This window comes from Mercenaria mercenaria, chromosome 13 (assembly GCF_021730395.1).
Source record: "Mercenaria mercenaria strain notata chromosome 13, MADL_Memer_1, whole genome shotgun sequence".
Classification (NCBI taxonomy): Eukaryota; Metazoa; Mollusca; class Bivalvia; order Venerida; family Veneridae; genus Mercenaria; species Mercenaria mercenaria.
Window position 1 is genome coordinate 65426915 of NC_069373.1, and position 26713 is coordinate 65453627.

Below are 26713 nucleotides of genomic sequence, written 5' to 3' on the forward strand. Positions count from 1 at the left end.
ATAAATCATCTAAATTATTGTAATTTTGTATGGACGTATTACGGTCATGTGCAGCTAAGTGTAAAACTTGACAAAAAATATTGTTCGCTTTCATCAATTCTATGTGATTAATGAGACGTATAAAAGGAAAAATGGTTTATTTCATCATAATCTTGTAATGAGTCAGTCAAACAATTGTAGTTTCAAAAGAAAAAAATGGAGGGAAAAAGTGTCATGAAAGTACGATAAAATAATCACCTAATACTTTAGAACCAAATATTGGTTTATTTCACAAAATGGTCATTATGCATTATGTATTAACTTGAAGAAATTCGGTTTTTGCTGTTTCATTGCATTACACCTAATGTTTAAACAGCCAATTAATTAAAAGTTTGAATTGCTGTTCTTTTTAAGAAAGTAAATCTTTGATTCCATATATTGCTAATCTTTTTGATATTTTCTGTTTACCAGGAAGGACCTAAAATTACCCCAAATGCCGGTGAAACACTGAAAAGATTCTGTAAGTGGCAATCTGTGAACAATGGAGATGAACACAGCAGATCTCATTATGATACAGCAATTTTATTAACAAGGTAAGTTTCATGGGTTTTTCTTGGACAACTTTACATACACATATTTGCAAATGGCCAGCATCTAAAACTTAAAAATACAGAGTTTAATAAATCTGCAGCATACTGCAGCAATTATATATTGTGTATTTACTTTTAAGCATACTTAATAACAGGATGATGCAGATATGACACTGTCCGAATATGAATGAATCAGAAAATGTAACATTTTTCAGACTTCAGTCCAACTTTTATACTCAGAGTATTGGTCATGAAAATCCACCTTGAAATCAGTTACTGTGATTATCATTTTTGTTCGTGCAGGATGAATTTTCGCGTGTTTTGCACGAATTTAAGGCTGAAGGTGATTTCCTGGCTTTAGAACTAATGTACATCGACTGTAATGAAAAGGGCAGTATTTTATTCCATTACCTCACAGAATTAAGTTAACTCTATCACAGGAACTTATATATTATCTAACCATTAAGTTGCTTTGCTTGTAGAAATACTAAATATTTTAATTCTGAATAGGTCTTGATTTGATAATACTGAAGATATTTTACTTCAAAAAACTTTATTTGAAAGAATGAAATTTCCTAGTGATTTTCAAATGTTTGATATTTGACACTCAAAAATGTGCAATTTATTTGAGCTCCGATAGGTAAATAAATTAATGACACTGAAAAAGAACAACTTATTAAGAAAGATGAAAAAGAAATACTAATCTTTATTACAAAAGCAAAGATTAGGTGAGTCATAGCTTTAACCCTCAAGACGAGAAGACATCTTAATTCATGCACCTCCAAGGTTGTATTTAGGGAATTAGTGACATAGAAAAAATCATAATAAATCAAGGTTTGCATTAAGGAAAAAAATACCCACCTTGAGTTTTTAGCTCACCTGAGCACGAAGTGCTCAAAGGTGAGCTTTAGTGATCACCCTGTGTCCGGCGACGTTGCGTCCTCGTCCGTCCGTATCGCCGTCCGTCCGTCTCGTCCGTCGTCAACAATTTGACTGTAACACTCTAGAGGCACATTTTTGGCTCAATCTTAATGAAACTTGTCAGAATGTTACCCTCCATAAAAATCTGGACGAGTTCGTATTGGGTCATCTGGTTCAAAACTAGGTCACCAGTCAAATCAAATGGAAAAGCTTTAACACTCTAGAGCACAATTTTGACCCAATTTATGAAAACTTGTCAGAATGTTACCCCCATAAAGTCTTGGACGAGTCGATTGGGTCATCTGGGGTTAAAAACTAGGTCACCAGTCAAATCAAAGGAAAAGCTTGTTTACACTCTTAGAGGTCACATTTTGGCCCAATCTTAATGAACTTGGTCAGAATGTTACCTCCATAAAATCTTGGATGAGTTCAATATTGGTCATCTGGGGTCAAAACTAGGTCACTGGTCAAAATCAAAGGAAAAGCTTGTTAACACTCTAGAGGTCACAATTTTGGCCCAACTTAATGAACCATAGTCAGATGTTATCCTTAAAAATCTGACGAGTTTGATATTGGTCATCTGGGGTCAAAAAACTAGGTCACCAGGTCAAATCAAAGGAAAAGCTTGTTAACACTGTAGAGCCGCATTTTGACTATATCTTCATGAAACTTGGTCAGAATGTTAATATTGATGATCTTAAGGTCCAGTTTGAATCTGGGTCATGTAGGGTTAAAAACTAGGTCACCTGGTCAAATCAAAGGAAAAGCTAGTTAACACTGTAGAGGCCACATTTATGACCATATCTAATGAAACTTGGTCAGAATGTTTATCTTGATGCTCTTTAGGTCAAGTTTAAACCTGGGTCAGCTTCGGTCAAAAACTAGGTCACTAGGTTAAATCAAAGGAAAAGCTTGTTAACAGTGTAGAGGCCACATTTATGACTATATCTTCATGAAACTTAGTCAGAATATTAAACTGATGATCTTTAGGTCAAGTTCGAATCTGGGTCATGTTGGGTCAAGAATTAGGTCATGGGGGCAAATCAAAGGAAAAGCTTGTTAACACTCTAGAGGCCACATTTATGACTGTATCTTCATGAAACTTAGAATGTTAAACTTGATGATCTTTAGGTCAAGTTCGAATCTGGGTCATGTTGGGTCAAAAACTAGGTCACGGGGTCAAATCAAAAGAAAAGCTAGTTAATACTGTAGAGGCCACATTTATGAACATATCTTGATGAAACTTGGTCAGAATGTTAATCTTGATGATCTTTAGGTCAATAGGTCAGGTGAGCGATACAGGGCCTTCATGGCCCTCTTGTTTATTTTATTTGCTGACACTTGTACATTCTTTGATTTAACGATAAATTTATTTCGTTGATGAGAAATCAGTTGCAGAAAATAATGTGCTGAGACTCATGAATGAGGGTTAGGAGATATCCGTTGGTTGAATGACTTATCTTAGTAATTTCTAAACGTTACAACGACATACATTTTACCTGCGCAGTAAATGTCATAATTTATGAATCACGACAAAATTGAAATTGAAATCATTTATTGGTACTTGGTCCTTTTTGTACCCCCCAACAACAAAGTTGTAAGGTGGGGGGGTATACTGGTTTCAGGTTGTCTGTCTGTCCGTCCGTCCGTCTGTCTGTCCGTAGACACAATCTTGTGCGCACCATCTCTCCTCATCCCCTTGACACAATTTAATGAAACTTCACACAAGTGATCAGTAACAACAGTAGTTGTGCATGGGGCATGTTAGGTTCTTTCAAAAAAAAAACTTGCAGAGTTATGGGACTTTGTTTTTTGTTACTGTTATATATACTTAGACACAATCTTGTGCGCACCATCTCTCCTCATCCACTTGACACAATCTAATGAAACTTAACACAAGTGATCAGTAACAACATTAGTTGTGCATGGGGCATGTTAGGTTCTTTCAGAAAAAAATTTTGCAGAGTTATGGGACTTTGTTTTTTGTTGCTATACTATATACATAGACAAAATCTTGTGCACACCATCTCTCCTCATCCACTTGACACAATTTAATGAAACTTCACACAAGTGATCAGTAACAACAGTAGTTGTGCATGGGGCATGTTAAGTTCTTTCAGAAAAAAAAATTGCAGAGTTATGGGACTTTGTTCTTTGTTACTAAACTATATACATAGACACAATCTTGTGCACACCATCTCTCCTCATCCACTTGACACAATTTAATGAAACTTCACACAAGTGATCAGTAACAACAGTAGTTGTGCATGGGGCATGTTAGGTTCTTTCAACGACAAAAATTGCAGAGTTATGGGACTTTGTTTCTTGTTAACATACTATGTACATACAGTCTGCATATGCAGTCGTCTTGTGCGCGCCTAATCTTCCGAACTCTTGCACACAATTTAATGAAACTTCACACAAGTGATCAGTACCAACCCTAGTTGTGCATGGTGCATGTTATGTTCTTTTAGATAAATATTCTGCATAGTTATGGGACTTTGTTTTTTGTTACTAAACTGTATACATACAGTCTATATACATACAGTCAATATAATTATGCAATCTTGCGTGTTTCAGATTGCAATGTACTGTGTCAGTGCATGCAGGGGGTACATTCATCACCTTTAGTGATAGCTCTAGTTTAAGCTGGCATTTGCATATAATATATCTCGGTTAATATCCCTGTACCCTATCAAACTTCTCGGTGAAGAAGAAGAAAAAATGACTAGATATACATACATTTTCTTGATAAAATGATAGTTTTGAATGCGATATTTAGTCCATTGACAGACAAGGTGGCTGAAAAACGTCTGGTTACATGCGAGATTCTCAGAATTTAAGCTTTAGCAATATGTAAGGGATGAACCATAGAACTTTCATTTTAGTCCTTTTTTTGATTGAAAGGGTTGATTTATCAATGCACTGAAGTGTTTTTTCAAGTAATGCATTTTAAATTTTCCCATCATGCAATTTCTAATTTTAGTTCAAGCGTCTGAGGTTGTGTAACTGAGTTTGGGGACCAATTTTTATACTCCAGCATTTGATTGGTTGTTTCTGTGCACTTTTTAAAAATTGGCCAATGACATGCTTGCATAATAATATGAGACTGGTCTATTAACCAAATTAAACAGCTGATGCACTGCAAACCAGTCCACAATTTCATGCAGTTTCTGCAAATTTTATCTGTGTCACATGGTGCACTTTACAAGCACAAACACGGTATTTTGATTCACTGTCTGGAGATTTTGTCATTGTCTGCAAGGTTCATTATTTCATTAGTATTATTGAAAACACCTGTTAATCCTTCAATGAAAAAAACAGCTAGGCGCAAAGGGGAGCCAAGTTACCTTCAGAAAGAGCGTGACTTTAGAAATTAGAGCAGGGAAATAGTAAATGTTATTGCATGGAACATGACTTTTTTTGAAATTGGTACCAGCCAGTAGAGAAATAGTATCAAAAGATTTCTGGCACAGATTGGGTACCAGCTGACAAAAGTTGAAGTCTGGCAGAGATGAGACTTTCATTGAGGAGGGGCACCATTCCTCTAATTTACTAATTGCTTAGGACACTGTTGAACAGTGGGTGGGGTTCAGTTTAGTGATTACTTAATGGAAAAGGTGTATCATTCAAAGCCAAATTATGGAGTGTTACTGTCAACTTTGATTGTTCTGGGAATAGGAAAATCCCAGGATGAGAGGGAGAGAAAATCTAGATCACTGGTCCAACATGACAGCTGGGTATAAAATCATTCACTTTTTGTGAAATCTAGATCTATGCCAAACAAGATAGTTTAGATTAAAAACCAATAATTTTGCATTATATAGTAGTTTACCAGACAAGAGGTAGATATAATCTAGTTTTCTCAGGGAAGTGTTTTTTTGTGTCACTGAACCGGTATTTGAGTTCAGAAATGTTTTAATTTTTTTGGTTGCAATATAATCTGATCATAATGATCCCTTCCATTGGGACTGCACCATCAGCCATTTTGGACAAGTAAATATGGCAGCCAATTAATATGATGGGTATAATTTTGTCTCCCACCGCACAGTGGTGTGGGAGACATATTGATTTACTCCAGTCTGTGTGTGTGTGTGTCTGTCATAAAGCTTGTCCGCACTCTGAGTCAAACATTTCTCATCCGATCTTCACCAGACTTGAACAAAATGTGTTTGACCATAAGACCTCAGCCAAGTTCGATAACTAGCCAAATCCACCCAGGCACTTTTGAATTATGGGCCTTGAATTACTGATTGGGTCCACTCATCAAAGCCATCAAGAGAAACTAGACATTTTTCAATGGGGTCCACTCATCAAAGCCATCGAGAAACTAGACATTTTTCAATGGGGCAGTTGTGGGATACATGCGCTTTTCTCAAAAGCATCTCTAGTTCCCATTTAAAAAAAAAATCCTTCCACTTGGACTGCATTACATCTATTTTGGACATGTAAAGATGTCAGCCAATTCACATGATGAGTATAACTCCAATTTGAAAAAATCTTTCCATGTGTTGACTGCTATTTTGGACAAGTGTAGATGGCTGCCAATGGACATGATGAGTATAAGGACTGCTCATCCAGCCATTTTAGATAAGTAAAGATGGCAATCACTGGATATAGTGAATATATCTCGATGCATCTTTTTGGCTAGCAGGATAAGTTATCTCAGCAAAGCTTCCACAAGGTAGTTTAAGGTTTTAGGTAAAAATATGAAGCCGGCAGTTAAGACACCAAAATTTTATGTATTCAAAAACTAACGTACACATGCGTCCACAGTAAGACGCAGCTTTTGTACAGAGCAGAAGACATAACCAGCACCAAAGTAAGACGCCAAATTTGACGCTGGTGGCAGAGACACCAGCAGTAAGACACCAGAATTTGATGCATTAGAAGACAGTGACTCCAGCAGTAAGACGCCAGAATTTGATGCATTAGAAGACAGTGACTCCAGCAGTAAGACGCCAGAATTTGATGCATTAGAAGACAGTGACTCCAGCAGTAAGACAGCAACAATTAATAATCGCAACAGATGAGAAAATAGTAAAAAAGTTGAGGCTGAAGCAACAGCAGAAGTAGTTGTAAAAAAATCAAGTAGCAACACCAGAAGTATCCCAACAGATTGTGGAAAAGCAATTTTATTTTTATCATAAGAACAAACAGGAGCAGAATGATTAATTTCACCAGTGTCTTTAGCAGCAGTGGTAGTTGACAAAACATCAATTAAGGCTGATTTTATCACTTAAATCAGTAGCTATGATTGAACAGATTAGATTTTCTTTATCAGGAATATCACCAGCATCCTTTTCGTTACCTTCAGCAGTAATATTTATATCTGACTTTTTACTTTCCAGACTCTGCCTAGATATTCCAATAGGGAGACCACAATGCTTACCAATCTAGAGGTCAAATGTCCAATCTTTGGGTGAAGTAAATGGTCTCCATTAGGATTTGATAGAAATATTACATCTCAGGTCATTTGTCCTGAACCTCTGATTCAAGTGAGGAAGTTGCTAGTTACTTATTGAGGAGAAGTTATTACTTGTATGGAATCCAGGAATATTTTGTAGTGGTAAATACTTGAAACACTAGCATTAGATGCAACAAAACAAGACAAAACAGTATCAGTCCTGCTTGTTTAAAAATCCCATAATTCTTGGTCAGTGTCATCCCAGTAATTTGCTACTCAAAGTATTTTTAAGAGACAAAGAGGTTTAATTGGCAGAATCATTTGTCACCAGTAAATGGTCTTTGTTTTCACATGTTTCAAAATCTCAGCCATATTGTTTTACCCTTAGGGGACCATACATTTGAAGATCTTAGACAGGATCACCCAGAGTTGTATCTGGGGTCACACTGGCCCCATTGTTAGCAGACATGTTATAAGAGCCCTAAAGCTCCTAAATTTTGCAAATCGGCATTGTTACTTCAAGTGGTCATTAATATTAAGTAGCTGGTAATTATAAAGTTTAGGACAGTAATCTTGACAGGGCCTGAATTTCAGCTGCACTGGCAAGAGAGTTTGATATGAACAAAGATTAACTGGAAAACTGTTCTATGTGGCTACTTGCATGGATTGAAGTTAGACTGGTTTTTCTTCAATGGACAGACAAATAGTCATGGCAGTCAGTCACCAATGATTTCATCAAGGGCCAATTAGTTTTAAGGAATTTCTTATTTAAATGAAAATTGAAATGATGTTTTGTAACTGATATTGAGGAGGACTGACACCTTCTAAATTGCAAGTGCTTCATGTCTGATTATCACATTTTCAAAATCCTTGTCAGTCATATTTAGAATTCATACTTTCAGGAAAACTGACCTTGTGGAAAGCATTATTACCTTTTTAGGCATTGTCAGTGGTGTTCAGGAGTATTCGAAGCTCGTTGACTGTAATACGAGGTTATAAAACTGAATTTAGAATCAGTCTTTTGTAATGGACTGTGACACGGATTCTGCTAATATCAGACTGTGTTATCTGATGTTTTTTGAAGAAATAAGCGTACAAGTCTAGTGTTTGTACATAAGTAACATTTATGGAAACAATTATTAATAAGCCTTTTATTGATTTTTTACCTAATAAGATATCTCTTATGTTTCAATAGTTATTGCCTTTGTGAATTATACCACCATTTGCATTTGTTCTATCTTTTATTAATGTTAAAATAATTCACTGAATTGTTAATTTGCATAATTGGGATCAAAAAAATATAGCAGGGGAAATGAAACAGTAGTAAACTCGGTATAGCAAAATTCACATGTTCAGAATAATTTTTTTTTGTATTTTTTTTTTTTACTGATTCACCTTTTACAAAAGGGTAAAAAGGGTAATATTAGATAAGGCGTACATCAAGGGTAGACTTTTTTTATGGGTTACTGTTTTATCACCTGGATTTTACGATTTATGTTTTTTTGCAAATAACAGAAAGATTTATTCATCAGCTTTTCAGTGATCTGTTTCAGACATTTTCCCTGTCTTAACAGATTCATTGTGTAAAATTTGTTTGAAGCCTTTAATTGATTTCTGTAAGTTGTTTGCTTATAATTGCTTTCATTCTGATACTGAATACGGTTTTCTTTGAACTTTTTATTACCTGTTTTTAGTAGGAAAAAAAGTAAAGGGATCTTGTACCAATATCATTATGAATCATTTTTGACTGATTGGGTAACATACAATTGTTAAATACTTGAAAAGTTAAAATGAGTTACCCTAGTGACCCACTCATTTAAAAGTAATTATCCGGTCTGCAAAGTTTCTCAATGCAAGAAATGTGACAAATGACTTCCCTTTAAAAAGACTCTGTATGTTTTTTATTTGTGTCTGTTGAGAATAGTTGATAAAATTTTAATCCAGTTTCTCACTATACATTCGTAAGAAGAATTTAAGAATGAAATACTGTATTATATCACTCACTTACATGTATCCTATATATTCCACACAGATGCAAATATGAAATCCTGCATATTTCACATACATACAAGTATGATATCTTTCATATTTTGCATGCACTTGCAGGTATGAAATCCAACCTATACCATACATATGTAAGTATGAAATCCAACATATTCCATACACATACAAGAATGAAATTCAACATATACCATACACATGCAAGTATGCAATCCTACATATACCATACACATACAAGTATGCAATCCTACATATACCATACACATACAAGAATGAAATTCAACATATACCATACACATGCAAGTATGAAATCCAACATATACCATACACATGCAAGTATGAAATCCAACATATACCATGCAAGCATGAAATCTAACATATACATACACATGCAAGTATGAAATCCTACATATAATACACATGCAAGTATGGAATCCTAAATATACCATACACATACAAGTATGAACTCCAACATATACCATGCAGGCATGAAATCTAACATATACATACACATGCAAGTATGAAATCCTACATATAATACACATGCAAGTATGGAATCCTAAATATACCATACACATACAAGTATGAAATCCAACATATACCATGCAAGCATGAAATCTAACATATACATACACATGCAAGTATGAAATCCTACATATAATACACATGCAAGTATGGAATCCTAAATATTCCATGCACATACTAGTATGAAATCCAACATATACCATAAACATGCAAGTATGAAATCCTACATATACCATACACATGCAAGTATGAAATCCAACATATACCATACACATGCAAGTATGAAATCCTACATATACCATACACATGCAAGTATGAAATCCAACATATACCATACACATGCAAGTATGAAATCCTACATATAACATACACATGCAAGTATGAAATCCATCATATACCATACACATGCACACATGTCAGTATGAACTCAAGTATGAAATCCAACATATGTCATACACTTACAGTTATGAAATATCAGACTCTTCATCTACAAACACACATAGTGACAGTGTATCATATGTGTATATTAATAAAGGAGCTGAAAGACTAGTTTGGTGTAGAAGTTTGTATCATGCGTATGTTACCTGAAAGGGAGAGTGGAAGCATAAAGGTCGAATGGAAACATAAAGGAAGAGTGGAAGTATAAATTATAGTTTGTAAAGTTCTCGAGCCAAGGTTGCATCTTACAACCTGTCTTGGCTCTTGACACACCTCCTACAAAACCACCTTCCCAACATCCACCAAGATGCAGACTTAAAAGTGACTCATTATATAAAAGATTTCATTCAAACTGAAATTACTATAAACTAACTAAACTTAAGTAAACTGAAGGAAAGATTTTTAGAATGGGCATTTGAAACAACATTTCTATGACTATATAATCAAAGTACTCATGGAGTTAAATGAAATTTATTCAACATTGTTTGATTGTACTTGTAGAATAAATCAGGTAGTTTGTATTCTATTGTTCTCTTCTAAAGATAAACATTGCATGAAGGATATAGGGATGAACATAGACCACACAGAGTTTGGCCATCCATCTACGGTATCCATAGCATGGGGTGCGAAATATGTTTTACAATTCATTACAATTTTCAGACAATTTGACCATGTCCTGGGGTGATATTCATTGAAATCTGGCCTCGTTTAAACAATAATTTATACAAAAGTGTAACATTATGGACCAGGCAAAGGTGACCTCACAGATAAAATAGAAAAATGACCGTATAAAGGTTGCAAGATTAATAAAAATGGGATGTACCTCTTGCTGCTTTTACCGTGTGTATTTTGTCCACATCTATTTTAATAAAGTCATAAAAACACACTTTTAAAAGAGAAAAAAGCTAATAGCACAGATGGAAAAAAAAATAAAACTGCAGTTGGTACATGGTCATTTTCAAGATATGTTAAACCTTATAAAAGAGAATGCCATTGGTATAGGGAAAGACAGGGCAAATAAATTTTATAGGTTGAGGGGTGAATGTGAAAGAACATTTTTAGTGCATACACTATATATAGATTTCTTTCACATTCAGCCCACAGGGTACTTTGGAGAGGCGAAGATGTCTCCCAATTCCAAGTTTAAATTTCAGTTTAAGAAATTGTTAAAAATTTGAATTTGAAGATTTATTACAGTTATCATAGCAATAGATGTAGTTTTATCAATGTTTTCACCACAATAGTTCAACGCTTATTTCCCTCCCTGGAACATTATAACATGCACACACACCTCTACAACCACTTAATGATAATGACTTTAAAGCCCTAGACATTGCAAAAAAGCATAAACTTTAAAGTGCAACGGCTTATGCAAGAGTTATCTGTGATTTGCAATTATTTGATATCTTTTCCATATTTAAATTAATTTATCTTACTGAATTCTATAAAATATCTTAATGATAATAGGTAAACCTAATGTTTTATACAACAATGTTTTTTGTTTCACTTCTGCTTGACTGAAATTCACCAAAAAACATTGCCAATACAAAAACATACCTTACCAAAAAACTTTTTATCTCAATAAGTTTTTTCAGTCTTTATAATGCAAAACTGTTTTTATTACTGTTTGATGTTTCTTCATATGCATGCAGATAAATAAAAAGAGTGTATTATGTTACAATTTTTGCTAAAGTTTATGAATTAATTATGATTAAAGCTCCTTTGTAAGTGGCCAAAGGTGACCTTGTTTGATGTTCATTCAAGTTCATTCATGGTTTTATGCAAATATTTAGATTGACAGCATGTGCAAGTAGAATACAAATTGCATATTATGAGCTTCACTGGACAATCGAGTGTCCATTGTCACTGCCCAGACCATTCAAAATTCACTTGTATTTTTGACCTCCTTCAGTTAAGAGCTGTTTGCATATTCATTAAATTTTTGTTAACCTCAGAGGGAAGCTTCTGCTTTGAACAGACACTGAGAAAATAAGTGAAGGGTTATTTTTGGTGCTGTTTAAAATCAAGAGTCAAAGCGTATACAATATTTAAGATTTAGTTGTTTTTCTTGTCTTCTTTTGTGGATAGCAACAGAAACTTAGCATTAACAAAAACAGTAAGATGTACTCCTCATAAAATAAACAAACATGTTTGTAAACATGGACAATTCCAAACTGAAGGGGAAGAAGCATTACACCACCAATCCATGCTCAAAAGTAATGACAAAATACAATACATATTGCATATTCGTAGCCCTGACCAACCTATAAACCAGGCCAGTCTATTTTATAAGTACAACAACACTGTTGACCCATTTAAACGAGGAGTATGTTTTAGCCTATGGTAGCTATGTCAAAATTTGTCCCATGATTCCCTTAATTTTATATTTCTTTCCTGGAATACTAAGCTACGCATGTTCATTTTCTTCCGCCTCTGTTTTGAACAAACAGCTTATCTTCCAGGGTATTGTAACTATGTTGTTTATAATATTTTGTGGTAATTTACGATTTGCTTTTCCTGAACATATGTACTTATTACCTGGCTTAGCATTGCCAGAAGTGAGGAATAAATACACCAAGCCTAATGCCCTCAGCCTCATTGTAAAGCAATGACCACCCATAACTTTCTTCCTGTGAGAGATTATTTATATTCATTGAAATATAGTAAATTTCTATTCATTGACAATAACTGGATTATAAATGAACAAACCTATCCATGTATTTGTAATAGTGTTGTATTAGTAACATATAACCAGAACAATAAAAACAGTACCATGTGAAAGAAAAAAAATGAGGGTTGGGGCTAGGGAGGGCACTTACAGTTGACAGTTGCCCTTGTTTGTCTCTCTGTCTAGATCTTCCGTCCATCAAATATGTTTCTTGCATATCTAAAGAAGTATTTGACCCAGAGTCATCAAACCTCACAGGATTGTCATTCAGTATGTGAAGTTTTGATTGGGATTTCAGTTAGCCAGACCAGAGTTATGGTCCTTGACTTAGTTAAAAATACACATTAAGTGCTTAAAAGTTTATGTTATAATTATCTTAAACAAGTATTTCACCTAGAGTCATGAAACCATGTACAATGAAAGGAAGGACTTGGGGGGTGGGGGGGGGGGGGGGGGGGGGGGGCACTGGTACACATCTACTTTAACATAATATTCTTTTTTGAAATTTGTTAAAATGTGACAAAAATAACACATTAAGAACAAAGAAGGAATTTTATGTTGTATAATTTGGAGGGTTTGACTTTTTGCACAGTTAAGCTACATCTGAATCGAAAGGGTCAATGTACAGAAAGGCAGGGCAAGTTATTATAAAACCATGACCAGTTAATAATTGGCATGAATTAAATGGTCATTTGAGGACATATAGTGATCTGTAACCTAGCATTGACCAGCTTACATGTTATTTCTGTAACTAAATACACCATCAAGATAGCAACTATGGATAAAGCTGGGTATAATACCCGTAAATGGGCACTATTTTAATCATGCAAAGTGATGTGCTGTACAGCCACACAATGACTGAAATGTGTTTGTTGGCCTGGACAGATTAATTTGCTAAGAACCCTATACTCTGTGCATATGTTAACAGAGGCTGAACATGATGGTGCACACTTGTTAGAGCAAACTGTTGGAAAACCTGAACTCAGTTTGCTTGTATAGAGGTTACTCTCTTGGCCAGGTTACTTTAATAAGAACATGTTCTTGAAAACGCCAGCTTTTGCTCTTTAGAGGTTTTGTCAACAAATGTTTCTATAAAGTTTCAACCTCAAAAGCAAGTTCATTAAGGATACACTCACAAAATATTTGGATATACTTACAAAAAATATGATGAAACACCACTCCCTGCAGCTATGATGGTTTGAGCACCAGTGCACTCTTCTGAGCAATTTTTGTGGTCCCAGGCATTTTCCCTGTTTTTTCTATGTTTCAATCTCTTGAAACTCGGATAACTTCATCATTTTGCCCATCCCCTTGCAACCTTGAGTGATAAAGTTCTGTGTTACCTCACTAGTGTGAACTTCCTCTGCAAGGTCTAAGGTTTTAAACAGTCATTGACTTTGTTTGTGTGATTTTATGATCTATTTAAAGCTCCTGCAATTATCCACTTAATTGTTGCTTTTTGATCACAGTTTCATATCAGCAAATTAACTAGGGAGTAAGTATGGTTTAATGGAAATGTAATTTCTTGATTAGTTCAAACTATTTCCTTAATCAGAAATAAATGTTTAATAATTGTTACCAACTAATGTATTGAATGTTTGATGTTGCGAAACAGTTATTATTTTATTCAAATCCTGTGATTCTTACAAACGTTAGCAGCCCACATGACTTGCTGAATGCAGAGAACACAACAGTTCCCAAGTTTGATCCCCAGGTTTGTGTATATATATATGATGATTAACAGATGACAAGATCAACAGGCTTGTGTATTTATACGATGATTCAAAGATGCTGAGATCTTCAGGCTTGTATATTTATACGATGATTCAAAGAGGCCGAGATCTTCAGGCTTGTGTATTTATACGATGATTCAAAGAGGCTGAGATCCTCGGGCTTGTGTATTTATACGATGATTCAAAGAGTCCGAGATCATCAGGCTTGTGTATTTATACGATGATTCAAAGATGCCGAGATCCCCAGGCTTTTGTATGTATACTATGACAAGATCCCCAGGTTTGTGTATATATACAATGATTCGCAGATGATAAGATCCCCAGGCTTGTGTATATACACAATGATTCACAGATGACAGATTCCCAGACTTGTGTATATACAGTCGAACTTCGATGGCTCGACTCGAGGGTCCGTTGAAATAAAGTTCGAGTTTTCCGTTGTTCGAGCATCCAAATGGCGGCCATTTGAATTGGGATTTCGACGCCATGAGTGTTACAAACTTACATGTAATATATTGTCATATTGGTACTACATGTGTGTATGATACGATGATTTGTAAACGAACGCTGAATTCTTTATATTTATTTTCAAACATTACATAGATTTCGAAAAAAACACAGATTAAAACACTAAATAATCATTTAGAATTTGGTGAAGACGCATCAATAGAAAGATATGAATAGCAACCTTTAGGAATCATGTCCAGTGCAATATTTCAATATAAACACGTTAAAACGCAACAATTAATTCATCGGACTGTACACAGAAAATAATTGAAAACGGACTAAATGACGATTACTGTAACATAGGCTATAAAAAAGACACATGAATAATACACACATTAATGAGCATACGTCAGTTTATTCACATATCAATGAGTCATGTACGAATACAGTTTAGTTATTTTTTTTTGAGAAATCCTTGATGAGGACTGAACCGCGAACGCTTGTTGAATTTTAATTTGGAGAGAGATTTGTACATAGAACATGAGATTGAGTTTTACATTTGATGATGGGTATATATATTTTTTTCTAAAGTTTTGGATTTATTTTTCGTTTTGTTCCTTGCTTCAGTATGCAAGCCGACTTTGCTATCTCCCGTTTTCGGGTCCTTTTCTAAGTTATTCAGCCATGCTAAGCAGTATGAAAGTTAACATCGAATACCCCGTTTTTATGCAGAAAAATAAAGACAGACATTGCTCAATTATTTTAAATACTTTTATTCGGATTAATCAAAGCCCATTAAAGCATTGCAGTGAACAAAAGTCACTTTGTTTAATTGTTTGTCGTATATCGTCGCTAATTACATAAACGTGTGAAAATTACGCACGCACCGGTTAAAGGGGAAGCTTGGCGAATGTCAGGCAGAGGTGTGAAAAACTTTGTAAACACAAGCCATTCCGGCGACAAATTGGCTGTTCGACTGAATAGATGTAATTATCACTGTAATTGAGCCGAAGGGACCACGAAATGAGTTCGAGAGTTCGAATTTTCGAAGTTCGAGCGATCCGAGGTAGAACTATATAGAATAAAGAAGGAATAAATTCGGGACCGGGCGAAGAGTTCGAGCGATCCCGGGTGTTCGAAAGATCCGAGTTCGAGCCATTGAAGTTCAACTGTATATGATGATTCACAGATGACAAGATCCCCAGGCTTGTGTATATACATGATGATTCACAGATGACAAGATCCCCAGGCTTGTAAATATACACAATGATTCACAGATGACAATATATATATATCTATAACCGTTGTCTTCCATATTTAAATCTTACTGGGGAGAAGTTGTCAGTTGCTTGCTGAGAGTGCTAAGTAAAGAGTACAGTTCTTAATTGAAATTTTATGTCACCTTGGTGCTAAAAGTAGATAACTGCTGTTTGATGTTAGTGCAGTTATCCACTTTTTGCCCTGATGTGATTAATTGTGATCAAACTTGAAACAAATTGCAGAATAATTGTTTGCTAACTAAAGTACATTGTTGGCAACTTGAGTGCTGCCATGAGTACAATGTATGTATATGTAAGTCTAAGGTTTACGGAACATTTTTATTCCCATGTTTCATTGTCTGTTCTGGAAGGGTCCTAAAGTTTTCCTGCGCCAGTAGCCAGTTGGTTTGACTGAAACATCAAAATAAATAAAATTGAAAAACAACTACAAAATTTTCTTAATTTGGAGATAAACTTCAAATATTTGCATAGTTGTAGCAATAAAGACATAATTGTGCTGCTTTTACTTTGGCTTTTATGACCTCTATAATGATGGTTTGTAAGACTTATGGTCATAGCTGTTGACATAAAAGGGCATTCTGACATTGCAATGTGACAAACCGTGATACATTTACGAGCCTGTAAACAAATGCTTCTGTAATTCTCGGTAACAGATTAATTAGCCTCGGTAACATGTTAATACCAAAGAGATCATCCTATCTGATGTTTTTATTAACTTGTTGATAGTTAGAGAATTTTGCTCACCTGTTCATTTTTTACACAAAAGCATTCTGCAAATAGACTTTGTTCAGCAGTAAGTGTTGTTGTTTTTTTAATTGCAGTTTTTAATTGTTAAAAGTCTTAACTTTAATATTCAAAAAAACACATCACATACTTAAGTACACTTACCAGAGGTTTTTTTTTTTGATATTTTGTTATTTTTTAACACCTGGTGAACTTGATCTGAATAGCCATTAAAAATGCATTATTTAAGAAACAACTTTTAATCAACATTTTTTAAATCTTCGGTCTTTAATTGTTATGTACCCTTTTTGACTTCAATCCTCCTTTTATTATCTTTGGAAAACAAAAATTGTGCAACCAACAAACTAAACAGACAACCACTACAGAGGCCATGAGTTCAGTGCCTATCTGCTAGGTAATTTGACAGAAAATTATACTATAGTTGTAAGTCAATCATTTTACGCTGTCTTCTTTATATATGAAACTGTAATAGAAACAATTTTAATTGAATAACACGTGAAATAAAATCTACATACTTCTTAGATAAACTGTAGTGCATGGTCTTCTGGACAGTGGTGTTAGTCTGTGGAATCAAAATACATCTTTGTGTTTCATGTAATTAAGGACCCATGTGGCAGTTTTGGGTAAAAAATTTCCCTGTCATAGAATTTGTTCAAACTTTGTATACGAACACAGTGTCATGTTAAAAACAGAATTATGAAACAAAATCGAAGGTCACCATGCTTGTTCAGGAGTTATCTGCCCTTGAATTTGCAATTTGAAGAAAAAAACCAGTTTTAAGGGCAGATAACTCTGAAACAAGCGCAGTGACCTAGGATTGTTTTTGATTTTTTTCTGTTTCTAACATGAAACTGTGTCCATATACAAAGTTTGAGCAAATTCTATGATTGGGAAATTTTTGCCTCATCTCTCATACAAGAAACTGCAGCAAGTGTTTTTAATTGCTTGCAACTGATTCAGTTTTATCTCATTAATTCTCTGTTTTCTCATTTCTAATGTTATACCCTATAAATTAAACTTTATTATGTAAGTTTTTGTTTCATAAATGATATGCCCTTGAAAAGTTATTTCTTTTATTATTTCTTCATGAGTGGTGATAGCTATTTTCTGATTGAGTCATCCTTGACGTTAATTAGTTTTCTTGCTAATACAGTGGTAAATATTATTGCATGCTGATTTTATAGTTGTTTAATCTATTTTTTGCAGAAATGCATATTTTATTGCAAAAAAAAAAATTGTACCAAGACAACTCAACTCATTTGAAACAAATGTTGCAAAACATATTATTTAAATATTCACAAAGTATTACTGGGTGCAGAATTTATTTCTGGACTTAAATCACAGAAATGAAGATGTTTGTTTTGAATCGAGACAGAAAATTAAGGAATTGTTATGTAATAGGGTTATTATAACAGTACCTTGATTGGCTGAAGTGGATTTTGCCAGGCCTTGATTCCACATGGTGCTTACGTCAAGTGTGATCAGGATTCCACAAGGTGCTTGCGCCGAATGTGATCCAGCCTGGCAAAATCCATGAGAGCCAATTATTCACCATTGCAGATGAATGTGCTACTTTAATGACCCCTTTATTAATTATACTTCACCTATTTCTAGAATTACCTTTAATCTTAGACAAAAATCACAGAAAGTGAACTTTTTTGCACATGGAACTTGGATACACCACCGTTAAATCCATCATATTTGACAACACAGCTAAAGCAAGTATATTTTTTCAGATCAGATGGGAGTTGAATACAGAGTTTTGCATTCATTAGTGAAATACAATATTCTTAGGTAATATATTAAAAAGAATATTTGATGGCAAAAAATTACCAAAATATGAAAATACAGTCAATTGCCAGCCATTTCATTTAAAACAAAAGGTTGCAATGGTCTTATGCAACAGTGCTTAATCAAAGACAAACATGTCACTTGGTGTACAGTAAATATAAACTGTGAAGTTTATTGTTTCCCATAGAACAATAAGTACAAGCCATCAAGTATAACATTTATGGTAGTGCGTATGTAGTGAACTCATTCTTATAAATAAAACATTCATTGAAATGATTTATTTAGTTTTTGAAATGAAGCATCTGTGTATATTCATAATATTGTGTCTATTTTCGTTAGGCTTCAAGGCTGTAAAACTATTTCTGGGGCTAGCCTTAAAATGCAAAGCTGCCATTGGTCAATATCAGGTTTGTGTCAGTATCAACCAATCAGATGCTGTTTAAGTTCCTCAGTCAGTGATACCTTAGGATGTTTATAGTCTCCTAGTATGTATATATGTTAAAAATTATTTTGATTTTATTGATACCTGAACACTACTTGTGGTAATGAATGTACTTTAAATCCTGAAAATGTACGCCAGCCATCGAGTGTACCAGTTCTTGTAGAGGAACATCTGGATCAGAATATTTTACTTTTAGGTCTGCTGTGGACTTGGCTGATATATTTGATGGTAAAATTATTACAGTAGGATAATAAACATGATCATAACTTTGATATGTGAACACACACATACACACCCCATACAACAGTAACCACTGCTGAAACAACAATCTTGGTGAGAAAAATAACATTGACTCTTATAGTGATATTGAATTCATTTCCATATGATTTGAATAAATGATTAAATAATGTTACAACCACCTGGTTTTTATTAAATTGAATAAGATGCTGAACAAATTTAATTAAAATTTCGTACAAATTCAATTAGTAGTGTCAGAAGTGACATTTTCGGAAGTTAAGTATTTTGAGTGACTTGACCATTGTACATTACAGTCAGTTGTCAAAGTTCCGTGATATGTAGAATAAAACTAAGCGGTCAGTGACTTCTGAAAATAATCTAACATGTGGTCAGATAGTAATAAGATAGTTTGATTTTAAGCCTTGTAAGGGATTCATGACAGCATTTCAGTAGGATTAAAGTTTAATTGTTAAATCACCCGATGAAAGATATATGTAATTGTATAAGTTGACTTCTTAATGAATTCATGCAAATGAGGTCAAACAAATGTCCTGATATTAGAAATTACCTGTCAAATTAGAGAAAAGATACTGAACTTTTCACCTAGGTTCCTTTACAGATTCATTGATGTTATAATTTTTTATAAGAGTATATGTAAATATTTTGATAATTAATAAATGAAGATGGATTTTTCTGCTTTTGAAGAGTTCAATTTCCTGAAGGACAGAAATGAGCAAAGTTTCTGAACTCTTAGCTTACAGTCAAATTACTAAGAAAACTCATCTTTCTTGGATCCATGTAATGATTGCCAGTGGTATATGTTGTTTCAGCATAGCAGTTTGAGATTCAAGCCCAAACATTACCAGTTCATGCATATATGACCACAAGCATCAGCTTGATGTGAGTGTCAACATTTTAAGTACCTTATAAAGCCAGTATAATGCCAGTCACTGATCAAAGTGTTTATCTGTGAGTTATAAAATGCAGCCAGTCTTAAAATGCTTAATTATTCCAGAAGGAGTGCAATGAGATTAGACAAAGATCTACAGAATAAAATGGATCAGAAACCTTCATAAGAACATACAGTGAGACCTCTCTGAATCTCATGATAAGGAAATGAGATGTTCTTTCAAAATGAGATGCTTTCCATTACCTTTATTTCATAATAATCATCTTAATGTTTGATAAATTAGTCAGGTTTCATGAGAAAACACCAGTTACAATTCTGTTTATTTATATATTTTTTTTTGTTTAGCCTGTGAACATGGTGAATTTGAGTTCTGCAATGCTCAATAGATATTTTAGAAGATTTATTGTTGAAAAGATGTTAGTCAGTTTCTTGTAGAGAACACTTTGATGAATAGACTATTATAGAGTAATGTTACATAATCTGATAAATTATTTGAAAAGAAAATTTTTTTCTAAAATAAACAAAAAATAAGAAATTATATTGTCTACAATAGTGTCTGATTGGTGTAACTCGTCATCTGTCAACCGTTGGATTACAGACTTGTAACTAAATGTTGTACAAGTTTACAGCTTCTGTTCTGTGTTGAAGTGAGGCTTTAATGTCACCATTAATGTTTAACCTGATGATCTAACAATGGCATAATATATTCAACTTGTCATGGACGTTTAATTTAAATGGTATCGTTATACCTACGATGGTGAAGAGAAGAATATGTATTACATGAACTCGCTGATTTATGGCTGTATTTGGTTTATGTTTCTTTCACTGTAGAGGACAAACATGACAAATTTCTTGGGTATTAAATTAAAATTTATTTGTGCCACCATCAGATTATTTTACATTTAAGTCTTTTATGATATATTTAAGAACAATTTTGTTGACTTTATTTGATGCACACGTCGGCTGAGAGCCAGACGGGCGCAACAACGTATGGATTAAGAATGATGATGAGCCCGTCTGGCTTTCAAGTGACGCACAGGGACCAGAATACATATTCTGCAGAATGGATGGCTAAATTTTGAATACTAGAAAATAGTAGGCAGCAGTGCAAGCAGCTCATTCGCATTTAGAAAATATTTAAAAAACACAGTGTTTGATCTATGCATGCATTGTGGTTTAATCACATTTTGTTCAAAATTGAGGTCAAAGGAAAAAATTCTGCTTGTCATAAATAGGTCATAGTCTTTTTAACCCTGTAGTCTCTCAGGCGTACAAGAAAAATCTTTAGATCTTGTTTTATTTCTAGGAATTGCAAAACAATTACCCTATCTTATAAACTGAAGACAAAAATTGCTGACTCGAACGGAAACAGAAGCTGTAGATATGTAATGCTCATTGATTCAAAAAAAGAACTTGCGATAACCTATCCAGACTTATGCAACAAGCACGCGACTGGATATGATTATCACAGATAATGATGTCCGGATAGGGTGAATTTGCTGATTACAGAAATTCATAGCGATAGATAAAAATGGAGACTGCAATGTGACCTCTACAAGTATTGCATTGAGCACTGAAGATGAGATGCATTCAGCACGTACACACTTGTGTTTTTATGTCCGTTTTTTTTTCTCTTAGAAATACTCATATTTTATTGTCGGTTATTGTCGGTTATCACTTTATACTATCATTGATAGGATAGAGGAATGTTTCCAGTTGTGGTGGAATTGTGTATAGACTACAGAAAATGTCTTTTTCATAAGCTTTAAACAGGGATTGTCTAACATGTCCAGCTTGACCCAAAGTCCATATGGACAAGTAGAATTACACCATATTTTACTATACAACCATTATTATGGACATGTAGACAATAACTCCTGGCAAAAACGGACAAGTTAGTTAGTATCAGATTTCACCACCCCTTGATGCAAAGATTAGTGAGGGTTATAGCTAGATAGACGCTTAGCTTTTGAGTTGAGAGGGCTCTACTTAATCTGATGACTATTCTGAACAGTTGTATTTTGCTCTGATACATACATACAAGCATTCAAGTGTGCATACATTAGTACAAGATAATAAGAAATTAAAGATTAAAAAGATGTCTTCAAAGTCCTTGAATTAGGAGAACTCAATGTCTTTATGCAGTTTGAGCACAAGTGTTTCAGTCTCAGTTCAAGGATAAGCATTTGAATCTCAAGGTCTTCACTCAGTCTTGAGATTTTTGTTTCAAAGGATTTGCTCAGTTTGGGGATTAGTTTTAATCTCTTTAAGGCGTTTACTCAGTGGAATTGCTGAGTCTAAGGATAATGTGTTTTTATCTCACAATTTGCTTTGGCTCATGAATAGTAGTTGAATCTCAAGGTCTTTGCTCAGTCTGAATGTCAAGAGAATCGCTCATTTTGAATCACGGGGAAGGGCTTTGCTGAGGTCAAGATATTGATGACTGTAATGCTCACTCTTCAGTCTGTTTAGCCTGTAAGTATTTAATAAGAGAACTGCTAAAGTTTCTGTTGATAGCGTATTGAAAGCATAGTACAGTAAACCTCGCTTATAAGGAACTCGGATATAAGGAACACTCGGTTATAAGGAACAGTTTTCAATTCCCCGATCTAATTCCTTCTTTATTTAATGTAAAAATCCCCGGTTATAGGGAACTCGGTTATAAGGAACACTCGGTTATAAGGAACACTTTTTCCAGTCCCAAAGTACGAAATGCAATGGAAAACCCCTCGGTTATAGCGAACATACATAAAGAATAAAAATTATTGAAAACCGGAAGTAACGTCGGCACTATCGCGCTTTCATGCTCATGAAAATCGCTTTCATGCACATGAATAAACACAAATTATTTCATTTCTATTATCTTTAGTTTGTTAATTCACGGATACGATAAAAAGAAAATATATAATATCATCAAAGTACCAAACACTAAACGATAGTAGACTATATTTACTCAAGATTACGTTCGATAGCTACAAGTATTTGGTATTTCATGTTAACAGTAGTGAACGAAAATCCTAAATAAATGTGCTAATTACACGTGATTAACAATGGCAAACAGTCCAGTTTACCATTTCCAATGAAAAATTATAGCTGGTGCTAAAATGGACAATAGCAAAAGTATAGGTATAATTTACACTTTAATCAGTATGTATGGCGCCATTGTTTAGTCGTAATACACTGTATGTCATAAACACCCTACTTTTAAATTTTAATGGGTAGTCTAATTTAACATATTTGTAATGAAAAATTGAACATATATTTTACATTAGTATTCATGACTATTCACATAACATGCAGTCAAGCAAGGTAAGGGGAGTAACTGCAACATATCTTATAGTCATCATGTAGCGCTCTCTAAAAAGAAGATAGCAATGACCGACAAATTATAAACATAAATTACGGTCATTCTTACCGACGAACAGTTTGGCTTGGTTTAGGTTTAACGCCGCATTTCAACACTATTTCAGTCACATACATGCAGTATGTTTACAGTATGTTCAGGCAGTCTACCTACCAGGAAAGGACCAGTACTAGAAAAGCAACTTCCTCACATAAAGATTTAGGGTCGGCCCGGAGTATGAAAACATAGCCCTTATGAAACGTCAGTCAAATAGTGTTCGCTATACAAATTGTGTTCGTTATACAAACCTCGGTTACAAGGAACTAGTTCGCTATACGGATATAAGGAACCTCGGTTATAAGGAACGATTTTTAGAGGTCCCTAGCTGTTCCTTATAAGCGAGGTTTACTGTATAACATGGTCTGTGCCAAAATAGATTGATGAAAAAAACAATGAAAAAATAATGATTAAACATTAATTATGTTCTTCCAGTCAAACATCTGCATGATAAGGTCACTTTATTTTGAACATGAGAGAAAGATTCATACAAAAATGAAGATTGACCTGAAATTTAAGTCTGTGTACATGACTGCACTTTTACTTTCATCCTGAAATCTCATACAAAAATGAAGATTGACCTAAAATTTAAGCCGGTGTACGTGACTGCACTTTTACTTTCATCCTGAAATCTCTACTTATTTTGTATAATTATGTTGTTCTCAAGGTTCCAAAAACGAATTCAGGCTGTAACGAATCAATTACTTCAGTCCCAACTGTTGCTTTGTTTACTGTTGTTCTGCCTGGTAGATATTTTCAATCTACAATAAGTGATTTATATCCTGATATTCCAAGAGTTGGTCTAGTTGGAAACTCTTCAAATTGGAGATTATAGCTGCCCTGGGTGTCTCTAGTAACCTGGCTGCGAATTCTTGGATAACACGATTTGCAGACAGTTGTAAATTATAATTTTTTACAGTTGATGTAAGGTTGTTTTGAAGTTGTAAGACGCTGCGAGAGTATAATGTTCTGTTAAAACAGTATAAGAGAGTTTGTTGCTTTCTAATTTGCTTGTACAAGCAAGATTTGCTGGTTCCCAGTTATATCATGCTTATAGCAGGCAACTGACATGCAATAAGTGCTAGTTACCACTTAGGCAAATGCTCAGTGACACTTGGTGCCTTGTGTTTACAGGCAAATACTCAATGATATTTTTTTATTTCTAGTGTCTTATGCTTACAGGCAAAAATCCATTGATAATTTGTTATTGCCTTGTGTTCACAGGCAAATACCCGGTGATAATTTGTTTGTGTAGTGCTTTGTAGTAACAGGCAAAGGCCCGGTGATTCTTTTTAGCGTCAATTGATAATAGCACTGCCTCCAATTGTTACTTTGAAAAACAGGATCAGTAATGTATGATCTCAGTTTAAATGGAGTAGTTTTGGTGATTTTAGGTAAGATAATTGTCTTTTTCAGTTATATAGAAATTATTGCCAAAGATGGCATACAGCGCAAGATGTGCTCCAAACTTTGTGGAGTACTTGTTGCTATTTGTTTTCCAGCAAATCTAAGCACTTTTCACAACTGCTTCAGAAAATCATGCACGTAAACATTACCATGACTCAGAAGGAAACAAATAGAAGTTTGTGCGCCATGTATATGCACTTTAGTCATAAAACATTAGAGGATTAATATATAGCATGTGGTGTTTCTCTGTTGGATTTCACTCAGCTAAGCCAGAGTTATGGTCCTTCATTAAGTGAAAAATACATTTAAATGCTTTCTGTTACATAATATTTTCTTAATAGATATTTCACCTCGAGTTATGAAACCATGTAGAGTGAGAGGAGTGGGAGCGCACATGTGTCTTATGGACACACGTAATAGAAAGAGTAGGGGTTCCTGAGAATTAAATTAGGTTATTTCGAGAAGTCGTAGCCTTCGAGAAGTAACCTCATTATTCGAGTGGCCCCTACGCTTTCTGTTTTGTATCATGGTCCGCCAATATGAACAGTGCGTTCAGCTACTAATTTTGATTGACAAGTTAACATTCCATTTAAAGCGTTGGTACACGTGACAAGCATACTCTAACTGAAATAGATAACAGTTTCAGAAAGTTCAACATTTCCCTACAGTATTCTATATGTAGGCGGGACCTAAGACATGTTCTCTAACTTAGAGTACAGCTTATAGCCACGCCTCTTCTTCAGTTGAAGAATATTACAGTTATAATGACACTGCAGGTATACCATGATACTAATCTAGTTACTGTACAGTTTAGTGTTATGACAAATTGTTTTGACAAAAAAGGAGTATCTGACGGTTGCACTGTGTTTAGTTTGGCATTAACCAGTTAGTATTGTTTTGGAATAACATGGTCTCGCTTATGTTTTTTTTTTTTACTAAAAGTGTTGGTTAATCCGATCAATTAAACATGCAACTGCTTTCGTGCAAAAAGTTGGCAGCTGCATATTTTTTGCAGTAGTTGCTGTTCAAAACAAAAAAAAATGCATGCATTTAGAGATCAGATAGCTTTGTTGAAGTACATGCTTTATTTGGATTGTGCATGTATTTCATCAATTACCCAAAATAGTGATCTGCCTTGGCAAACATGTCTCGTTACCTGTCTAAAGCAGGTACAAATCACATCAAAAGATCCGCTGATTAGGTAGCAATGTGTTTGATTCGGTCTTGAAACTTTTCTCATGAAATTTTGTCAGTTTAACAAGTTGAATTTAGTTGGAAATTGGCTGTTCTATTTGTACTAATTGTGCAATGTTCAACTCCAGACATCCTGTAAGGTTTGAATGTGCAGCCCATTTGCAAATGTTTAGTGTACTGTAAAGTATGTTATGTTTTCGGACTAATGTTTTTGCTTATAGAAAAAAAAATCCCAAATTTATGATCCAAGGTAAATGAACTTTCGAGTTTAGCATCATTTTTAGTTCAATATTCTAACTTTTGCTAAAATGGAGGAAATTTTGTTTGTTACATTCTGCCATTGGTACAATCATTTGTTTTAAATAAATTTATTTGAGAATTATGGTTTATTTTGCCTGTTCCTTTACCCTGTTGGCGGAAAGTGATTTTGCTTTTGCGACCAGTGCAGACCAAGATCAGCCTGAACTGTTCGCTATTCAGTCAGAAATTTTCAGTGAACACTCCTTGGAATGAATAGTGATACTGTCCAAATTGAATGATGGAACAGTCCATTTTAAAAATTTAGCAGGGCCAAAAAGTGTAACATTACTAGCTACAAG

The 26713-nt window shown here is 34.4% G+C and overlaps 1 protein-coding gene across 1 annotated transcript in view; it reads left to right on the plus strand.

The window, feature by feature from the left end:
- LOC123530249 (A disintegrin and metalloproteinase with thrombospondin motifs 9-like) overlaps positions 1-26713 on the plus strand; it is a 151327-nt gene that overhangs the window by 72316 nt on the left and 52298 nt on the right. Inside the window, exon 6 of the mRNA XM_053522100.1 lies at positions 451-572. Coding sequence (XP_053378075.1) covers positions 451-572 — 122 coding nt within the window. The remainder of the gene's footprint in view (positions 1-450; positions 573-26713) is intronic.